This window comes from Vidua macroura, chromosome 1 (genome assembly GCF_024509145.1).
Source record: "Vidua macroura isolate BioBank_ID:100142 chromosome 1, ASM2450914v1, whole genome shotgun sequence".
NCBI lineage: Eukaryota > Metazoa > Chordata > Aves > Passeriformes > Viduidae > Vidua > Vidua macroura.
Window position 1 is genome coordinate 52963355 of NC_071571.1, and position 22448 is coordinate 52985802.

Genomic DNA, 22448 nt, shown 5'->3' on the forward strand with positions numbered 1-22448 from the left:
AGAACTCCCTGCATGTGCCTGGCACGATGGGACAGCCCTCGCTGAGGACCTGCTTGGTGCTCAAATGCTGATTGTCTTCTCCATTTAATCCTGGTTGTTGCTGCCTCACTTTGACCATCCCAAAATCTTTCAGGTGAGAGGGGAGGAAAGGCATGTACCTCTTGTCCTGAGGATTTACATGCTGCCTGAAATGGAAGTTACAGCCTGGCTGCTTTAGGAAGTAGCTCCTTAGATTTCTGCCAGAACAGGGCAGAGGCCAGCCTTTTGTGTGAAGGAGAAGGTGATACTGGTCCTTTAACTAACAGCTTCTGTTAGTTTCAGCTTCTGCCATACCTCATCATAGGGTCATTATTCACTACCTCCCAGTAAAGGTTTGGTGATGGTGATTATCTCTGTTGTTGGTTTTCCCTGGGTTCTACCCATGATGTACTCATAAGTCCTATGAAAAATAGCTTTCCACCTACTAACCTGCTACCTGCTTTAACCATTTGGGAGTGTTCAGCAAGTTCTGGAGATCCATTTTGGTAAACTGAAGAAAATGCCAAGTGTACTTGTTGCTGCTTTATAGCCCTGGTGGTGTTTGTGTATGAGAAAGGGACAAGCCCCTCTTATGTGCTCTTCATCTGCACTGAAAGGCAGCTTGTGCCACCATTATTGTAAACATCAGTGAAGGGTTGCCATCTCATTTTGACTAATGAGAGTATGTAATGAAGAGGAATCTAGGAGCACAGGCTATTGTTGATCCAACTTGTTCACATTCCTCTATCAAGAAGGCTGCTGAACTCAAGCGTGATTGAGAGTCTCTCAAGGATGACCCTGGGCTTGGGCATCAAGTGAGAGGTCATTTTTTGCAAAGAACTGTCACCCCAAGTTAAACACTTGGAAGAGACAAGCTATGGTGATATCTCATGGAGCTAAAATAGAGACCTGGATTTCTTCATTGAATGCTTGTTATGTATTTCACTCCTAAAAGTGCACTCATAAGATGCTTACGTAAGTTATTCTCTTTAGCTCATTTGAGGTTTTTATTGCTGCAGTATGGGTAGAAGAAATGGAACTAATTGCACACTGCTCAGGTAAACAGAGGAGCAGAAATGATACTTCTTGAGAAAGATGGGATAATGCTTTTCCTGTGTTTCTAGGATTCTTCTTTGTGTTTGCGTGTCAGAGGAGGTGTGATTTCCTTTTTTCCGAACTGTCTTCCGTGCAGGCTGGACATTTGTGGCAAGAGGGTTTAATGGATTTGGAAGGAAAGCTGAGGTCTGTTGGCTGGTGCCTGAGATAGAGCTTAGATTAACTCTGGCACCTTGAACCACCAGCCCCACAAAACCATGTGTTGTTTGGGCAGGCATAACTTTTTCAGCTAGTAGCTGAACATGCTAGGGAGTAAAAAACTGCAACAGAGGACTCACTGGAATGTTTTAAAAAACTGCAGAAGTGGTCTGGTTTAACTTGAAGATTGGGGAATGGCATAATAAAAATAAATTGTTTCTCCCTTTTTTGTATTAGAAGAGCCTCAGGCCATTGAAAGAAATGGATTTTTATTTTTCTTTCACCCTTCTGAATGGATCAGAATGTTTGAAGAAAATCATACTGTACATAAAACACAAGAGCAGCAGGGTTTGGAGTCCTGTTTTTAGTGTCAGTAAGTCAATCAGCTTGGTATGCTGGGAAATTCCCAACTCCTGGCACCTAAAGGTTAGTATTATCAGCTCTCCAAGAACTTTAAAACATATGTTAGTTGCATTAGGTCAGCTTGTGCTAATAATAATAGAAAATATATTGCTTGCATTATTGTAGCCCCTAAAAGATCTGGCTATGATTGTAATTTTCCCTAGTTCATGCTGAAACTTAGTTTTTTTGATTTCCACTTTAAACCTAAATTCAGCCTTTCCACTAAAATTCTCAGAAAGGATCTTTCTACCTCACGTCTTTTAGAAAGCAGTCTTTAAAGACTATAATCTGGGTATATAAGGAGAATTAGAAGAATTCTCAACTCTTGATAGGACAAAAATTACTCTGTGTACAGGAAGCATCTACTTAGTCAAATAAAAAGATCATTGAAATTGGAAGAGCAATTCTGGTATGGACCAAAATCTCTGCGAAGAACTATAAAGATAATCACTATTAAAATGCACAGATTTTAATGCCAACAGATACCATTTGTAACACAGATGTTCTGTCCTGCTGTCACCTAGTATCTAGGTGTTCAAAATAATAACTTTGTGTATGTGATCATGCAAAACAAATACATACCAACTGCAAGATCCTGTCCGTACCTACATACCTACTCATGTATGGGTTTTTTGGAGCTTTTTATTTGCTCATATGTTATGAAGCCTGGGGGTTTCTCATTTTCCAGCTTTCCTCTGCAACCATAACAGCTGGAAACATATGTGTGGTTTTTGGTTAGTTTTTGCGGTTTGTTTCCCCTTAAATGAAAGCTGAAAATCTTACTTACTGACATGACTGAAAATACTGGAGCTTTAAAAAATCCAAAACACTGAAAAGAAAAATAGGACTTACGATAAAATCACAAGAGCTGGCTATGCTGACTCTGCTGAAATGAATGATAAAACAGTTCTGACTTAGTGGGACTTAATTTTACCTTGAGAATAGAAATAACTGAAAAGTATGTTTTGCATCCCTGCAGGGTTGAAGTTAGTTGCTGAGGTGTCCTAACCTTCATGTCCATATTTGTTAAGACTTGATTTCCCCTAATAAAAATGTTATCTGTTCCTCTCCTCTTTATATGATAGTTGGAATCACTTCAGCACTTTCACAGCTTGTGAGCCCTCACTGTACAGCCACGTGCAGTGTGTCCCTTTTTACAAACTTTCTGAAGGATATTTAGATTTTTTTTGTCTCTTTTTTTTTTGCCTGAGAATTGATTTAAGAGCATATGGATAATTGATAATTTATTTTTGAAGGTTATGTGAATGTTCTGGGCTTACTGACTGATGCAGAGATGCCATACCTGTAACTTGCTGTGATCACTCCGGTGATGACAGTAGTGATGAACATGGTGAAAGCGCCCTTAAATTGTAACAAATTGTAACTGTCCTGTGTCCTTCCCCTCAAATATGCAAATGACAGTATTTTGATTAAAATTCTTCAGCTGGCATAAAGCAGTTCTAAGCTGTGTCTCTCTCTTGAAGGTGCATTCCCAGCTCAGCAATGAGCGTCCCCAGGAATCACATGGGTGTGAGAAGGGGAGAGCAGGGGAGAGGAGCCTCCTAGCACTGGCTGCCTTATATTGCCTCTCCTTTCTGTGTCCAGTTGTCTTTTTTCCTCCCTTCACCTTCTGTACTTGTTTTTGGGATATAAAAGTATTTTGTGTGCTCCTGAGGCATTTGAATTGCTGTGTGTATTTTGTCCAAAAGGAATAAGCTTAGTGCTTTATCTGGTGGTTTGTTGGCTATGCAGCTTTCCCACTCTTTTGTACAGCTCTCTGATGTTTGCCAGTTTAACAGCTCAGTTAAAAAATGATGGAGGTGCACTAACATTTTCATTGCTAAGGGTAAAACTTACTGCCCTTTGTGGAGCCAAATATACCAAAGCACGCTACCAAAGCAGCACTGCTTTTCCAGTTTAACAGGTTCAGCTGATGTTACTGGTTTGCCACCGAGTTTATTACACTTTCATATCTCACCCCGGGCTGGCCGCAAGTGTTTTGGCTTTTCTTTCTCTGCCTGTGCAGTGGTAGTGATAGTCATCAGTGCTCTCAGCCCTGCAGATAATCTCTTTGGTCTATCATTTACTTGCAAACAGTCATGTGAAGTATTTGTGAAAAGGCTTTTGAAGTGGCATTGCAGGCGGATGCTGCCCAGAGCTGCAGAGCAGGCGGTGTTTACACAGGGGCAGAGGATTTCTCTGCCCGGTGTGGTTCTCCTCAAGTGCTCGTATTCTATGGCTACGATGTTTGCCTTTCTAATGAAGTGAACTGTTTGTTTGAAATATGTGGTAGAAGGTGTTTACCCAGAGACTAAAGTAAACTTTAGGGCTGTTCACATAAGCCGTACATATCTGGTTTGTGAAATGAAGGAAAACAATTTGTCTGTAGCTTACCTCTGGGAAGGGCAGTTAGGAACTGTTTAAACAATGAACTCGGCTGCAGCGGATGTTGCTGCACTCTCTTACAGGCCTTCAGTGATGACTGCTGCTCATGTAGGCATTCCTCAGGGTGCTGCCTCGATGGAGATTTCAAAATTGTTGTCGTTATTTAAAAGGGGGATTTATTCATTAGCTGAGAAAACTTGGGTACATTCATATTTGATTAAAACCATCCCAATTAGACAATGGACTGTTGAGAGCCAACATATGCTATTGCCTTTATAACATCATTAGTAACCCAGAGTCCCCACTTTGAAATAAGATCGTGCCCGAGTGCACAGACATCTGTTTCTGCCTAGCCAGATGGAGGTCAGCAACATAACTTAAACTGCTAATCCTTATTGTGGAGAGGGGAACAGGAATCTGAGGAAGGTAGGAACAAATAAACTCAGATCCCACTCCTGTCAAGGCATGAGGTATTGATGGCAATACAATGCCTGGAACATGCTCTGCAGAGCCCTGGTAGTAAGTTTCTGCCTAACCGCAAGCAGAAGTTCAGAGAGCAAAGGAGGGCTGGGTGAAGTGAAATTCTCTGTGGTTAAGGCATTTCAATTCGTCTCAGAGAACCTCACTGCTGCTCCTGGCTCTGCCACAGTTGTGCCTAATGGGAGCATTGGTCGGCTGCAGCATAGCGTTTCTCAACAATGACTGGCAAAACAGACCTTGATGGTGGGGAGTACTTTTCACCCCCTGTCATTGCACAGAACAATTAAAACCGGGCATGTGGGGACTTCAGGAGCAGAGATTTCCAGCCCTCTCCAATAGAGACCATATGTTTCCATCCATAATTTATATTTTTTGGCAGGGAAGAAAGCACCAAGTTGGTTGGGACTACAATGCCACATCCTCTGGCATTGTTTCTCTGCTCATTCTCCTTGGGAGCAAGGGGAGTCACAACACTTCAGACTCCTTGGATTCGGCATAGAGATTAAAACAAACAAAAAGTCTTTATGCTCCCGGAGTGCAATAAATATGCTAGAATTTCAATAGGATCCAAACAAGCGACAGTAGTAGCATTAAGAGCTGGCAAATCCTTTGATGTTATTGACCAGAAAAGGACTGTTGTGGTCTCTGTCATGAACATTTAAACTTCTGACCTCCAACCTTTGTGTCAAGTGGCTTTTCCATATGGAGGGTTACTATACCTCTCTTACTGCTACTCCATTTAGTAGAGCATCAAACACTTCACTGTTGGGAAACTGATGCTTAATGCATTGGAAAAGGTCCAAGATTGCCAGAGGGTGGGACTGAAGAAAACTTGTCTTCCCTTCTTCTGCTGAAATGTAAATGAAGTCCCTTGTTTTCTTATAGCTTGATTGCCTCTGAATTCCACACGGAAATGTGGAAGAGAGGATTGTGTCTTGGTGGACAGGAGATGGACATCTTAAAGTTACTTTTACCACCACCTGTTTTATGCAGTGTAACATGCAAACATACAGAAGAAAGATGGGATTTTACAGACTGGGAGTGTCTTCATGATTTTGCCACAGAGCTGAAATCCTGCAGTGCTGGCGCTGCCCTTGGTGATGTGCTGGCTGAGTGTCAGAGAAAGGTCTTTGCCTTGGGGAACATGCCAGGAGTACGCAGAACATGAGGGACCGCATTGGCATGCCTGTTGTCCTTTCCAAACAACGACCAAAAGCAGATGCCATGGGGTTAACGTAAGAACTTCACAGATGACTCTCCTCTCCTTTTACTCCTCTGTCAGCTTCACAGAATTTTCAGTTGAGGAATTCCTTGGTCCTATGGTTTCAACACTTTCAGATCTTTACTACGCTTTTCTGTGACTTTCTCCTTGAGGCCATTCAAACCTTCTGTGTCCATAGCCTCCTGTGTGGCATACACTTAGCTGTGTGGCAGGGAATGATGTGCCTCAACGTCATTTGGCCATCTTTCCTCTCTTCTGGCTCCTTTTGTCTCCTTGTAGCGCCCCTCGCTTCTCCTCTAGGATGTAGAGAGGAATGAAAAGCAGGCTCCCCTTTAGTGTTCCCTTACCTGTTTGGGTGGGCAAAAGAACAGTTCTTTCTGTCTTCTCCCATATATGTGGGTTTGTGTTCTTCCTAATTCTACATTTTCTCTTGTCTTGTCCCTCAATCACCAAGCTGAAGAACGTGGCTGTGCACAGGCAGATTGTGTACCTTTCTTTCCTGGTCCACCTGGACTAGACGCTGGAGAAAGCTACACTGTTATACTCATCCATGGTGGTGCCAGAAAGCTTAGTCAGAAACTGGGGCCCGTTGTGGCAGTCACTGTAGACAGGTGATGTAGAGAGAGAAGCCCCCTGAAGACTTTGCTTTTGTGTTGTTGCTATGCAGAAAAATCTTTGCTAATCCCATGGGCTGTTTTGCCCACTACTACATTTTTATGCTTCGGCCTGCTTGGGTCTTTGTTCTTCCATTTTTCCTTTTCTCTCATTAGCGGGAATGTTTTTCCTCACTGGTGAAGCTGGACCTACCCACGAGTCCTGGCAATGGTGCTGATGTCAGTAGGACACAGTGCAGGCAGAAGACCTCAGGAGATGGTGCAGCTGGTTCTGCAGCCAGGTGCCCTCTGTATGTCCCTGCTCTGCACCTCCAATGTGTCCTCTACTGACTCAGGGCTGTCCTCACAGGGCTTGAGGACCTTAAGTATTAATTAGGCTGAGGTTGTCCATTTTTGATTTGTGCTTTTAAATAAGTGTGCTCAGACATATGTGCCCTTCTTCCTGTTTTTCAGCAGTGGTGCCAGCTTTAAGTGGTTGATTAAAGGGTTGGCCACTTTGCGTAAGTAGCACTTGGTTTCCAAAGCAAGAGAGTATACGTCAGATCCTACCGCTATATCTGCGGAGAACAAGAGAGAGGATGGAAGTGTGGATAAGACTTTATGAGGAACTTGCATACTTTCCCTTTCTCCCATAGAGAGAATGTCCTTTGGTGAGGAATTGGGGAATCCTAAATGCTAACAAAAGTCCTAAAAAAAAAAAAAAAAAAAAGTTATATCTAAAGCTGATACTGTCATCCTGCGTTTGGGTAGTGGGAAACAGAGAAGTTGTCTGTAAAGAAAAATGAACTTAATAAAAGATCATGAACAAAAACCAAGAGAGATTAGTAAAAGAACAAGCAGTTTCAGGCAGTTGAGCCACTATTTTTAGAAGAAATAATGGGAAGTTAGTAAAATACTATCATTTTAGCTCTTTATTGTGGTTTTTCACTGAAGAGGTTTAGTGTCTCAGAAAGGGTTTCTCTCGTTAACAGTGACCAGGCTGAGGCCCAGGGAAGTGACATAATTTAACTATGGCCCTTTTTGTTAAAAATATTTTCCTCAAATTTTGGCTTGTAAAAGTAACTAAGATAGATTGGAATATTGACAATATGACATCTCAAAAATAGGCTGAGTGAGCACGTAGAATAAATGTCAATAGGACAAATTAAGGGAACTCACTGTGCTTTCCATCTTCAGTAATGATCTGAAACTAAAGGTAACCAACATGAAAATGGAATACAGAGGAAGAACTCTCTAAGAAGCTGAGGGGAAGTGAGAGAACATGGAGGGAGAAAACAGCTTAAAGTCAAGTATTTGGAAATGTCAAGAAGTAATAACCAATAATCGGTTTGTGTTGACTTTATTTTACTTGAGCAGTGACTGTTTCACCAGCAGTCCCCTAGAAATGGTAGGTAAGGTACTGCCACATAATGAATACACTGTCTCATGGTGGAAAAATGAAAGATAATGGTTTGTGAGACTGTGTATAAGAAATACATATCCCTGCTTGAAATGGAAATTTTCAGAAACAGGTTATTTCTATTATAAATTTCTAAGGCTGCCTCCTCCTAAACAATGTCAGCCTACAGGAAAACCCGATGCTCAAGAGTGCAGGGATGACAACCCAACCTGGAAGAAACACAGAAAGAAGAAAGAAATCACTGTGATTAATTTAGAATATGGACAGAGAGCTTAAAGGTTGCAATAAATGTACATTATCAAGTAGCCTGACAGCACATGTAATAACTATCTGCTCATCTGCAAGAGCTTGAAGAATGTAAACACCTGAGAAGGAGAGTAATTGCTAAGGATGATACAGAGAGAAGCTAAATAGTTACGAATGTTTGGATGAAATTTTTAAAAATCAGGCTGAACAACAGGGAAAAGAAATCTCTCAGAGTGTTTATCTGATTGTGCATCCCATAGAATCTGAGAAGTTTTAATATCTAAAAATAGACATAATTTATGTAATTTTACATTTTTCTTTCTAATTCCTATAATGCCATAAAATACTTATCAAAGCTGCTAAGTATAACCTATTTCCAAGTCTTTTACACTGTGGTCCAGACCTTCAGCTGCTGAAAATCTGTTTAGCTACAGTGATTTTCTCTGTGCTATACTGATACCCAACTGTTTGAGGTTTGGTCTTTTAAATAGCTTTTAAAATTGATTCTGCCACATAGAAGAGCACACAAGTCTCCAAACCATTGTTTAAACGAATAATGTTTGCAGACTGACTCATTGCTGCTTACAAATGTCTAAGAATGTCACCAAAGCTTGTGGAGTTACCTAACGTGTCTTCATTTGTTCCCACATCAAATCAGCAGCAATACATGGGTGTTTCTAGTCCCACCTCCTGCCAGATTCTAGATTTCTGTTGCCTTTCCTTAGCCACATTTACCTTTGCATATTACAGATATTTATCATTGCTAACTTAATGTGTCCAGCTGATATCAGGACATTCACATGCATTCTTTGAGCTGTGTTAAACCTGAGGGAATAACCAAGCTGATCTGTGGCAGCACCTCCTTCGTACTGTTCAGGAAGTCCACATTAAAATTCTGTTTAGAAGTTCTTTGGAGTTGAAAGCCTTGCTGTGAGATTTCTTCTTGAGTTCTCACCAGTGTGGATCAGGATTTTGTTTGTAATCTTTTCATTTCCTCAGTTTACAATTTGTAGCTCACCTTCAACCACTGGAATTTGTAGCGTGCTACAGAAATGGATATGAAGAAGTAGATAGGTACATATTATTTTTGTATATATTTTGGTTATGGATCTAATTACTCACTGCTTGCAGAGGAGGAAATGTTGAGGATGTGATCCTTCTTACGCATGTGTAATAAAAGGTGGGAAGCATTCCAGAGCAGCTGGGTAAAACCACTTGTCTGTGATTCTTGAGAGTTAAACATGGTTGCTCATTTTGGTTTTCATAATTTTTAGGGATGCATTTTGAAGTGGTGAAGGCTGCACTGACACATGGTGGCATGAGAACTTAGGGGCAGGAACAGCAAGGAGGCAACTGTTGCAGAGCAGAAGCTGAATTATTTTATTACTTCACATCCTTTGGAGGTATAAAAGGGAGGGATCTCTTTTGTCAGCTTCCTGGCAGAGGGCAATTTGTCATTTTCTTGCAGGAACCGCATTATTACGTTTTTTAAGAAATGCTGCATGTGATCCAGAGGTTATGAAAAACATGAGCTGTGCTGTACCAAGAACCAGCTGTGTTAGATGAAACAATTATACCCCTAAGTAATGGAATGGTGAGCCTTGTCATCCTCTTATCTTGAGACCATGGGCCAATGTACAGGTGCTGGGTGTATACAGTTGTGCTCCTCTTCATGAAAGGTTTTTAAGGTTGCTTATAGGATGAAGCAGCCAGTGTTTCCTGGGTGGAAGGCAAGATATTCCTGATTCATTTCCACCAATCTGCTGTTCTTGGGCAAACTGGGCTGATGGAGTGACTTGGCTTTCCTCCTCTAAAAAGTATGTCCCAAGAGGGTTGTGGGGCAGCAGTGTTTTTCCCACCCCACTCAGCAGGCAAGTTCATGGCTGTTTGATCAGAGCAGCAAAGAAGTTATGTCTTCACTTACCAGTGCATCCATACCAGTGGAAACAGTCATTTGCAAATCACTGGTCTGTGATGAATCATAAATTGTGTTCTGAAAGAATTGGAGGCTTTTCTGTTCAACAAGGTGTTTTGTACATCATGTAATATATTTATTACCCTGGGAGTCTGTCTTACTACATTTTTTTTCTTTTTCTGTTTTTTTTTTTTTTTTTTTTTTTTTTTGGGGGGGGGTTGTTTTTGTTTTTGGTTTGTTTGTTTGTTTGTTTTGGTTTGTTTTTTTTTTTTTTTTTTTTTTTTTTTTTTTTTGTTTTGTTTTTTTGTTTTGTTTTTTTGTTTAATTTCCGGATGGGCAAATGGCAGTAAGCACTGAGTCTGCTGAATGGACTTGAGAAAATTTAGTTACTATTCCAGAAGGCAGTCTTGCTCTTTAGACAGCAGAGTTGCATTGACTGGAAAGAATAATAAAGTGTTCAAACTGAAATCAATCCAGCAGTTATTTAGCCAATACCTGCAGCAAATCTGGCATATTAAAACACCTCTCAGTGCCAGCTGATGAAACCAGTTCCAGCAACTTTTATTCCAGCACAACAAGAACTGCTCCTCCCTCAAGTGTTTGCCATAATGGTTGTTATGGAACTGCTAACAATAAAACATGTTCCCACAAGGTGTTTAGATTTACTTTACTGAAAGTATTAAAATGGATGATAGGAACCTAAGATGTGCCAAAGTCTTAATTTTTTTTTTTTTTTGCAAAGATAGAAATTCATAAGAAGAGCTGGAACTCTGCTCTGGTTTGTGAGACTTGGCCTGGAACTCCTGTGGTTTAGTTTTAAGATCAGTACATAGGCTCTGTGAGCACCAGCAGAGGGTAGAAGGGGGAAGTTTGATCATCATTAATACACACAGATACATGGAAGGGAAGTGAGCCAATGGAAAATTCACTATTCTCTGAATGTGTTACATCTACTATATGTTACCACAATTAACATTTAGTGCTACTGGAATGGAGAAGACTTGCCCCTTAAGTTATTTTCCTCAATTTCTGTTTCTTGGCTTTATACACTTACTTGACTTTTTTTCCAGCTTTGCCATGGCTTTTTCTTTTTCCTATTTAGAATCCCCTTCTCTGTGATGTCGGATGGTGACTTAGCTGCATCCATGTCAATGTGACTGTTGCCACATTGGAAGTTTGTATGTGTGCATGCAGACACACAGGAAAGCTTCCTGAGATAACTGGCTGTAGCATGGCAGTGGATCAGCCTGCAAGCAAGCAGTGCTTCAGATGGCAACCATCTACGCTTGAAGCAGCAGCCCCAGTCACCATGGGGAAACTCTTCAAAGTGCACAGAGTTAAGTGCGTGCATTAACATGTAGCTGTGGCTCAGTCATTTTTTCTTCCTGATTAAAACCTCTGTATAAGCAGACGTAGAAAACATAAATCACTCCTTATTGGGAGAGAACTAAAAAAACCCTCAGAGACAACATGTGCTCTTATTGAGCCCTAATGCAAGCTGTAATTAAACAGAAATCCAAAATAAGATCTTTGCTTGGCAACTAAGAACCTAATTCTTGCCATAAAACCTGGCAATACCATTAAGTTCAGATCAGTTGAAGCAAATGTATGTGAAGAAACAGTGGTGCCCTTAGGGACTCTGCAAAGCTGAATATTAGAAAATTCTCATCTGGTCATCAGCTTGTAAACCAAAGGAAGTGTAGAAATTTGCTGGCAAACTCTTCAAAACTGTTCCGCATATTGAAAATACATTAACAGGGAGGCTATATTTTGCATAATACTGTATCTGTTACATCTGGTGTGAAAGCTTGTTACTGTTGTTCAGCATCAAAACTGTAATGGATTTCAACAGGAAGGAGGTTGCACCTCAAGTGAGGTTATATCTGAGAGAGAAGTTTGCACCTGGCTCAGGTCTGATATATAATTTGGTGAGCTGATTGTCTTAAATGTGCTGAAGCATAATGAGGGCTTCCTGTGTTGGGCTTGGGACCTCTGTTTTCTTGGCCCTGACCTCATGACACAGATGCAGGCAACGGGGCCACACTGGGTGAGTTCAAGCCAGTGCAGGCATCTTCTACAGTTATTACATTAGGGTTCACCACATACGGTAGCAAATGTTTTCTTGATGCGCTGAAAAATGCAGCCTGTCATTTCAGCAGCCGTCTCCCTCAAGCGTTTGGCAGGAATCACAAGGTGCTTCAGCAAGTCAGCTAGCTGAGGGCAGAGTGTTTCACTAGTATCACCATCACAGCCGACCTTTCCAAATGTAGTGATCCCCTAAGAAAGGCATATTTGAGAGACTACAGAGTGTACAGAAAAGTTACCACGAACTTCAGTGAGCTTCATAGCAGCCTAACCCTTCTGCCATCGTCTCAGGGTGTTGCACAGCACCTTTGAGCCAGCTGGCATCATCCCCCTTTCCAACAATCCAACAAGTCTTGCTGGGAATTGCATCTCATCAGACTTCAATTCAGGTTTGCTGTTCAGCATCAAGGATGATACATACCTGTCCTTTCTCCCAGTTTCTTTCTCTTGATGCTGCAGCAGCGACTTAGGTTGTCGACTCTCAGAGAACAAAAGTAGGTCTCTTCTTTTTTCCTGTATGGGCATGATTGTAATTGGAAAGAGATGATCCTATTCACTTCTTTAAGAAGGTAAGAATGATTCTTGAAGGAGAAATAAGGAGGCAGGTTTTACACAACAGAAAATCAGCATAAATTTACATATTTTCCAGAAAACCTCTTAGTGATAAAATTGATGAGTTTGTAGCGTTACAGGCAGTTGTGTCTCCCACTTTGTTTTAAGGAGACCCTGCTAGCTGTGCAGCACAGAGGAGAACATCTGAAGGAAGCTTACAGTACTAGGCAGCAGAAAATTCTAAGTTTGGCAATAGCTACCAAACTCAGCAATGTGTGAGCAATGTCTTCAAATATATTTCCAGTGCTTTCGCATGTCCTTACAAATTCTTGAAAACAGTGGAATTTATGCACAGAATCAGGTACTTCTAGTGAGTTGGAGCTGAAGGCTGCAAATACACAGCCAGCATCTGTCCATGTACTGTACACTTAATCAGTCTCTGCAAGGATGTCATTGGCCCAGGAATTCACAGTTTCATTTGGATGTTTGTAAGAAAACTGCCTGGCATACTCTGTGCGAGTTTGCATCTTACCCAGTATTTTTAAAATGGTAATAAGTAATTTCCATAGCAGAAAAGGAAGTTAGATTTTTGTTGATTTGTTTTGGTGAGAGGAGTTTTTCTTTGCTGAAGGTGAGGTTTTTTCCTCACAGTTTAAATGAATTAATGAAAACATAGTCAGAGCAGCTATCCTGTCTTTGACACTGAGTTTTCCCCCTGGTTTTCTAGATAGGTAAAGCATCTTGTACAAATTACTGTGAGTCAGATAGGTTCAGATTCAATTCTAGCGTCACTAGTCTCACTCAGTTTTTTACCTACCTACAGTATCCATAAGTGTGGCAGAATGTGCCATTAATATTCTGATGGTGCCTTTAATGAAATAGTTACTCGGTGGGTATGAAAAGTCGATGTGAAACTGGGTACAACCTCAGTTATTGCTTTGTAAACTTCTTATTATCTATTTCCATATAAATACATGTCAACTAATTACATTTTATGCTGTTTCAAGTGAATTCCAAGTGAAGCCCTGGACAACGGGTGCTTTGGCAGCTCTCTGATCTCAGAGTCTTTCCATATAAATATTCAATGCTTTTCGAAGTGGAATGGTCTTGAGCCCCCAAGTACGTAGAATTTACTAGCTACTTTTGTGCTGAGGGCTGACCCAACATGGCAGGATTTGATTTCCATCTGTAAAATTGACTCCACCAGTTCTGCAGTTCCGTACATTATTCTTCTTGTCTCCCATTTAGCATGTTAGTCTGCTGACAGTAGAGTACACAGCACTTAGCAGCTGGTTTGTGGAACCATCAGTCAGGAAATTGTATGATAAATAGGAGGTAGCCAGGTTTAGTGGCACTTTATTCTACTTCAGCAGTTTTAGCCTGACTTTGGATAAGTCATCATGTGTTTTTTCTTAAGGGTTGCAACAAGAGATGGCTACAGTGTAGTAAGTTATTACACATACACTTGAGTTACGATGCTCACCAGCTGTATTGCTCATGTGTAAATAATAAACTGTGAGATGGATAATTATGTTGGGGTTTGATATGCAGCTCTACCCCGGATGGCTCAGGGCTGACAGAGCTCCCTGTGCCATGATGGAGTACGTCTGTTTCCCAGATGGAAACTACAAACAAAATGCAACCAAGATACACAAGGGCGCTTAATGTGAGAGGACTCAAAAAGATGTGCTTGGAGATTTATAGCCCATGCATAAATAAAACTTGTTGATGATCTGCACTGTATAAGCCCCACAGAGAAAAATACCTTTTTTTGGGTTGTTTAATACTAAGTTTCCGTTTCTCAGCGGAAAGTAAATTAGACATTGAGGAGGGTCAAATGGTGTTTCACTAGGACTGCTTTTAATGGATAGGCTCTCAGGCTGAGAGAGGGTGGGACAGTGAGGAGGCTTGGCATCCAGAGTGGGATTTCATGTTTTGGCCAGGTGAACAACATCCTGTCTGACATGAATATGGGTAGCAAAATCTCTTTGGTCTTCCCTGTGCTCTCCAGACTCACTCTTTGAAGGAGACGCATAGGGCAGAGAAGGATTTGCCTGTGCATTTATGAGGATGTGAGTGACTTCCTTTTTGCTGAAGAAATGGTGGCAGACTTTGTCCTGTAAAATGCTAGACATCTGCTTTCAAACCTCTTCACTTTGGCTTATACTGCTATAGCCAAATACCAGTTTAGCAGGGAACAGGGCAGGCAGGGAGATGTGCTAAAACACACTTCCCATATCCCTTTTCCTCTTTGCCTTGGTGTCTGCTGGGGAATGTGTTTCAGGAGGTGGAAACAAGCTTCCTCCACTCAGACAATGACAGTGTGTTCCTGATCATCTGTGACCCATTTTTTTACCTCTGTTGAAGACCATGAGTGCTTGGCATGGGGAGTGAAGCTCATAACAGATTGCATGCCAAGGTTCAGTTGATGCAGCAGAACCAGAATTAAGAATAGTGTGAGTTTGAGCTCCCAGCTTACATCATAAGCCACAATTATTTTTCATTTAAGATGCCTAAGTCAGTAAATGGCTGAAATGTGCTGTGTTTAGTCACATGCTGATGTCCTTTCACAAAATCAAGCTGTGTAATTGGATGGTCTGTGTCAGATGTTTCCAGGCTTTCTTGAAATACTGGGAATATTTCCTCAGAAATTATTTCCCCTTCATCCCCTGTTTGTATTCCCTCAGGGCAATGAAATTTGTTCCTCTCATTCTTCCCGCACTTGAAAATGCAATAATAAAGCAACTCAACTTTTTAAAACATGATGAGGAAAAATCCTTTTTTTTTTTTTTTTAACCATCTCTAGTTGACACCGGGGAACTGCTTTCACAAATAATATCATCTTAGGAGGAGGTTTACATTTTGAGGAATAGGAAAGGTGGGAAATAAAAATAAAGGATACTTTCAAGAGCTGGTGGGCAAAACTGGAGTAGAATTAGTTTTACTGCCAGTACACTATTGAAGTTTCCTTTTTTTGTACAGCATTTTAGTCAATACATGATATGACCTAATGTCTGTACATCTCCGCCTTTGGTGACAGATAAACACATGACATCTCCCAAAGTGGCAATTGGGTAATGATTGTGCAGGATCAGTTTGTTTCATGCCGCTGGAGGCGCTTAATATTTTGTTGGAATTGTGACTGGGAGGCAGTGGTGAGCAGCATGTAACATTTTGAGGCACGCAGATCACAGCGGTGTGCTGGTGAGGAGAGCTGTGGTCTGTGAGAACTGTGCCTCTTGAAGCTGGGGGGCAATCCGGCTGCAGAAGCCTCGGGGAGGGCGGGCAGATGCCTGACTCCTCAGGGCAGAGCCCATGGGGGTGTCAAGGGCTCATTTGCCCTTTTGTCAGCCTATCTCCGAGGCTCTCTGGAAACAGCAGGGAACAGGAGTTATGACAGCTGCAAAATCTTCCATCCTGTGAAAGCCATGGAGAACATAGAGCAGGGGAGTTTACTGCAGCCATGAATCCCTGGCTCTCCAGTCATGGGGACAAAGAAAGCACCCTTCCTTTTCAAGAGCTGGGTATGAAATGAGTCCCTCTGTCCTCACACACATTCCTCCAGGTTCAGCCATTGCTGTGGCACAGTTAAACATCTCCAATATGACCTTTCCCAGTCACATTTGCCTTTGAACATCATTGTCTGATTTACTCCAGTTTTACTTACATTTCTCAGCATGTCACTTCAGTTGGCTTTCTGTTGTAGGACTGTGTGTACATCTCTGAGGATATACTTTTTTATTGCATTGTATTCTCTGCTTAGGCTTTTTTTCCTGGGATGATTTTTTTTCTTGTTTTAATACAAAATAAATAAATCAGGAATGCTTATGAAAGCCGTGATGGTTCTTTTGATCTGGTGCTTCACATATGGGCACATAATTATTTATTAAAGACTTTTTTTTATGCCCCTTTCCATTTAAGCTATAAAAAGAGAATATTAAAATTAGTAAATACATATTCATGCAAACACTGTGGGCCAAATTCTCCTCTCAGACAGATCTGACTGATAACACCATGGAAGGAGATTATGACCCCTAAGTCATAGCATTCTTAACGCACACTTTTCAATATCTGTTCTGTCTTTATGAATGTAGTTTTTAAAGAATCATTGGAGATACTCAGATCTGGGAACCTCGCTTGTTTTTTCAGATCCTCCTCACCTTTTTCCGGCATTCCACCCTCCTGTACCAATTGATGCAAGACATCATGAGGGACGCTACCATTACGAACCATCTCCCATTCCTCCTCTACATGTGTGAGTATTCAGTGTTCCCCCTTGCTTCCTGAAAAAATGGACAAATACATGAACCTTTGCAATGCTTGAAACCATCTACCTGAAGCACTTTTCCAGTCTTGCCAGAGTGCGAGATTTACTTTTGGAAAGCATTGAGGTTATCTGTTCTAAAGCAAAACTCATGCTGGTGCTTGAGGAATTCCTGTTATAATAGGTGGCTGGCAAAGGTTACCTATGTCTTTTGCTGACATTTATTCTGTATTATGTCATTCTATAAAGGCTAAATTAAAAAGTGCTGAATCCTGTGACATACAGGCAGATAAACATGTATTCAATCTGTATTAAGCTTGGTATTCTTCATAGCTAAAATTTCCTTTCATGCCAAAGGTTTGTTTACAAAACAACCATGAGGTTGTTTTTTTTCCCTAGTGACTGCTATGAAGCATAATGAAATTTTTGGTAAATTTTCTCAGTCCCTGTTGTGTGCACATACAGGCAATCGGTTGATTGATGGGAATGTCACCCAAACGAAATGGCAAACGTGATAGAGCACATGGTTTACACAAAGATAAAAGAAAGGAATACCAGTGATAACATGCATTAGAAAAGGGTGGTAATGGTGAAATCCTGTAGAAATAAATTTTATCTTATTCCATATGGGGAGACGGGTATCAGCATTGCAGAATAAACCAGTAGATGTGTCCAGAAAACTGCTAAATACCATTTAAAATGGAGCCGAAAAGCAGGGCTTGGTACTTCACTGAAAGGCTTGATGTGTACATTTAATCATATCTACTAATCACCTCTCACACTGAGAAAATATAAGAAGAAAAGCACAAGTAATACTTTGAAGAATAATGCTAGTTGTTTAGATGGCAGATTGCTTTTCTATGGGTATTAGTTACAGCTGTGTAATTACATATATGCAGAAGAAAAATGAAGTTGTTTTAAAACAAGTCCTCCTCTGTGAGCAGAATTAATTGATATCAACAATCCTAACTACATGCCCAAGTACACACACAATATTTTACTAACAGGTTTTTTTGTGTCAGTCTTCTATCACTGAATTGTAATTTCAGAGCAAATTTGCCTGGAGGTAAGTAATAAATCTGTGTTGCAGTCTTCTTGGGCATTAGAGGAAAAGTGGGTATTTATAGAAAGAAAGAACACAGAAATTTGTGATTTATTCCTCAGTGTTCCTCAGATGCATCGCCATTTACACCACAATCTACCACATAATAAAGTACTCTCAAATATATGCTTAAATTTGCTGCTAAATACTGTTGTAAGCTGAAGGTGGCAGGCTCAGACAGTCATTACAGAGTCATCCTAGATTTGGCATTGCAGTCAGTATTCTACATGGATGGATGTTCTTGAGAGCTGGGGGAGATGATCCTGCTCATTCTAAAGCTAGTGGGGAATTTGCCTTTTTCTTTGTGTTGGGCAGATGGGGTAGGGAGTTTTAACCTCCATCAGCAGAGGATCATCATCCAAGACACAAGTGCTGCCTACCAGCTTGGAAGAGGCTTCTGGAAGTCTGTGCCATGTGGGACCCTACCTGACTGCCTTTGCTGAGCTGAGCCCTCCCTGGAGCCTCAGTCCCATGAACCCAGTCCACAGCATGACACCCCAAGCCCGCAGCAGGGCTTTTGGGTGGGTAGGCCACTGTTGCCTGCTTTGGGTGACAGTGGGAAATCAGGACTAGCAGTCTACACTGCTCTCAGTGCCAAGACTTCTGTAAGAGCCCCAAAAGATGTAGGAAATGGCTCTTTCATACCTTGTGCGGCGTGGGTTTTCGCTCTCCCCGGCTGCACGCGGCTCTTGGGAGCCCGGCTGTGGTGTAGCTTCCACGTGCTGCCGGGGTTTGCTGCCGCGGGTTCCCGGACACGGCTCCGTGTCTCGGGCGCGTGGGCTGGCCAGCCGCTGTTACCGTGCGCTAGGGACCCGGCAAAGAGGAAGGAATTTGTCCATTCACTCCGTGCTTGGCAGGAACGGTTTATTGGTCACATGGCGCGGTTCGATGGAAAGGCGCGACCGCTCCCGGCACTCGCATGGGAGAAAATGGCGTCTGACTGCCGGCGGGATAGGGCTTTATGGAGGGGCGGGGCGAGAGGATCCACGGCCGGCCGGCCAATAGGGGCGGCTGCCGTGGCGGTGATGTCAGCAACCGCGACCAACCAGAGAACCCCGCACGGGCGGGCGCCGAGCCAGAGCGGGCTGAGCAGGATCGTGTGGCTTGGGGTGGCCAGCACGGGGTTTCCCGGGGCCGGACGGCAGGGTGGTTACAGGAGCGGCAGAGGGGTAAGAGCCGGCAGCAGGCAACATGGGGCCAGAAACCGCGGGGGGGAACAACGCGGGGGAAACGCGGGATTACAGAACTTGACTTATTTTAACATAAATTAAAAACCCTAATCTAAACCCAAACTCCGGGATGCAACACCTTGTTTGGTGTTCAGAGGTAGTCCCCTCTGGCCCCAAAATCACGCTCTTTCTGTGGAAAGGTGCCCTGCTGTGTGCTTGTGCACCCCTGCTCCCTGATTAAGTAGCGATTCAGCTGGGCCCTGCATAGGCAAGGAGGTCTTAGCCAGATGCGATGACTGCAGGCAGCTAGCTGCTTTAGAAATATACTCTGATATCAGCCCAAGGTTTAAACTCAAAACTGCCTTTATATTGGTCATTTTTCCCCATTAACTTCTGTTGATTGTTTTGCTCATTTGGTTTATGTCACCATTGGAATGATGAGCTGTAGTGGACCCTTGCAGCTGTTGTGGTTGGTGTAATTAAATATAAATAGGCAATTAAGCAACTTCAAAAAAAATCATTTAGACTTCAGCATCTTTGTAGATGTTATTGTTTGTCATGCTTTTGCAGTTTTCAGGAAAATATATTAACGTATATACATGTGAGGTAGGCAGCCAGTGGTTTTCTTGCAAGTTTTACAGAGCTGGGTGTTAGTAGCACTTAGGATCACCTGGGATCATTTGGAGCCATTACTTGAACTGCTGTCCCAGTACCCATTAAAAAAAAAAAAAAAAAAAAAAAGAGATAGAGAATTCTGAGAGAAAATGGCAAGAAACCAGAGTCAGGAAGCAAATATTTACTTCAACAATGACTTCATTGTACAAGTGGTTTTCTCCTCAGCTTTGTGGTATTCTCAAATGTGTGTATGTAATATAAATTAAAAATAAATTTTAAAAGAGACATTATTTTAGTTATTCAAGCTCCTTGAAATATGTTCCAGAACCTGTCAAGCCTTAGTGGAATTAGTTTAGGTGTAATACAAGTGCAGAAAATATGTGAGGAGGGCCTTGTCTATATGGTACCTACAGTGTCTGCACATAATTTTGAACACTGGCCAAGTGAAAAAGAAAAAGGAAAGCAGGAATTTTAAAGATGTTACAAGGCTCTTACGTACTTGCAGGTCTAAAAAAGTATATGTATTTATGTGTGTGTATATATATATATATATATATATATATATATATATATATATGTATGATTCTTATAGTTTAATTGCTGATGGTCAGAATTGTTGCATCCCAAATTTCAGCCTGAAGCCAAATTTTATAATTTGAGTTATAAACCCTTAAAATAAGGGTTTATGTTTATGATGGAATTGCTGACAGATGCTTATGTATAGTAGAACTAGCAGGCATTGCTGTAATTATGCTATCGTATCCTATCATTAAAGATTTCAATTGAAAGAGGTTTATAAATTGCTCTTCCTCTTAGATAAACCACCCTACATTAAGGCATCAACGATATGGTACAGAATTAAATTAAAATCTCATAAAATGAAATATGTTCTGTATTAGCTGTTTGACACTTAATTTGCCTCTGAATGAGTAGAGGAAGTCACAAATTAACCTGCCTTTGTTTTTCCAGCCATGGCTTATTACGTGTTGGAACAACTGCAATTACAGCCCAATAATAACCCCCAACCCTTATGAATATGTACTGAAATGTGTCACTTTGTGTTACCGAAACCTGCTAGGACTGTGTAGTTATCTTGGAATTTCTACAGTACATCTCTGGTTTATACTTCAGGAAGATGTATGAAACTTGAGTTGTTCTTCAGCAGCAAGGGATGAACGGCAGAACTGAGACTGGGGCTTGTGTTTCCCTTTTATTTTATTTTTTTTTTACAAATTCAGTTTAAAAAAATCCAGTAAACTGTAATTGAGTTTTGCTGCTTTACACTGAACTAAGAGGTTAAATTATGTGATAAATACCATATTATTAAAACAAACAAAAAAAATATGGTTTTAGTAATCGCATTCCCTGCTTTGTTTTACTTTGTTGTTTTTGTCCAGCACTTTCCTAATTTCCAAAATTGATTTCTAAAGTATAGTATTAAAGAAGGAGCTGAAGCTTATCTGTGTTTTGGTCCTTGACATCTGCTAGGTCATCCATTAGAGTGGGATGGCTTCTCTGGTTGATGTGCAGTGATTCAAAATCATGCCACTAATGACGGTGTTTATTTGAAATTAATACCATGAGTATGCTATTTTTTCTTCAAGATCCAAATCCCAAATTTGTTATTGGCTAACTCTTCCTCTTGGAACTCTTGGAACAAAGGCTTGATGCTTTTGTTTGGAATGAGAGTTATTTAGCAGTGAACAGAAGAAGAAGAAGAAGGGTGTCTTGTCTATTTTTATGACAGTGCAAGTATAAATAACTTTACAGTCCCACAAATTTTAAAATCTGACTTAGCCAGGACAAGAGTTTTTATTTATTAATTTTAAAAAAGCTCCTAAGACAGAGGTAAAATTCTACAGATGGATTTAAATTCAGCGATTTAGGAAGCTACTGTTCTTGGCCATTCATTCATTCCCACATTTCAACCAAGTTGCATCAATAGATTTTTCCCCGTATCCTTCATTTCAAGGTTGAGTTGGACAGCCTTTGAAGGTGACCTATCCTGATATCTTCAAGTGCTGTTACTGTGACTGTGGAGGGAACTCACTCCTGCAAAGATGAGGAAGGAGACAACAGTCAGGTGGCAATATTAGGAATGGCTCTGGGGCAGTGGCTTGTGTACATCTTGGAATGGTAAATGCATGTGTTGCAAGAGGCTACTGGAAAGCTAAAGTTTTAGGACTGAATGCATTACAAGATGCATCATGCATGTTCGAAAATATTCGTCCATTTAGTCTCCATCTCTTTCTGCCATCCCTTTTTGCCTTAGCTCTGGACTACACATAGGGAAGAGTGAGCAGGTAAATCTAAGGGAAGGTGGTACCCATATGCTTACAGTCGAGGGAGAATGCCTTTGCCAGGAGGAAGTTGCATGGTACATACAGCTGGTGCATTTTAGCTTCCTAGGATCAACAATATTCCAAGCTCCTTTTTTTTTTTTTCTAACTGCTGATTGAGACTAGCAAGTCTGGCACTCTTATGCCCTGAAATGATGCATGTGCAGATAACCATGCATGTGCCTTACATTAATACCTTGAACAGATACTTTAAACTTTCTCAATGCTCTGGTACTAAACCAGAGCATGTGTTTTGCTTGCAGTCAGCTCCAAGTTGATAAAAAGGGAGTCTGATTCTTAGATACGTTATTTCATACATCGTTTATGCACACATCAGTTACACAAAGGTGGAAAGAAAAGCAAAGTCAGGCCAGACACTCAGCTTTC

At 41.2% G+C, this 22448-nt stretch overlaps 1 protein-coding gene across 1 annotated transcript in view; it reads left to right on the forward strand.

Annotated features, from left to right (window-relative positions):
* GLI3 (GLI family zinc finger 3) overlaps positions 1–22448 on the forward strand; it is a 202698-nt gene that overhangs the window by 94642 nt on the left and 85608 nt on the right. The window contains exon 4 of the mRNA XM_053986985.1: positions 16722–16827. Within this exon, the coding sequence (XP_053842960.1) occupies positions 16722–16827 (106 nt within the window). The remainder of the gene's footprint in view (positions 1–16721; positions 16828–22448) is intronic.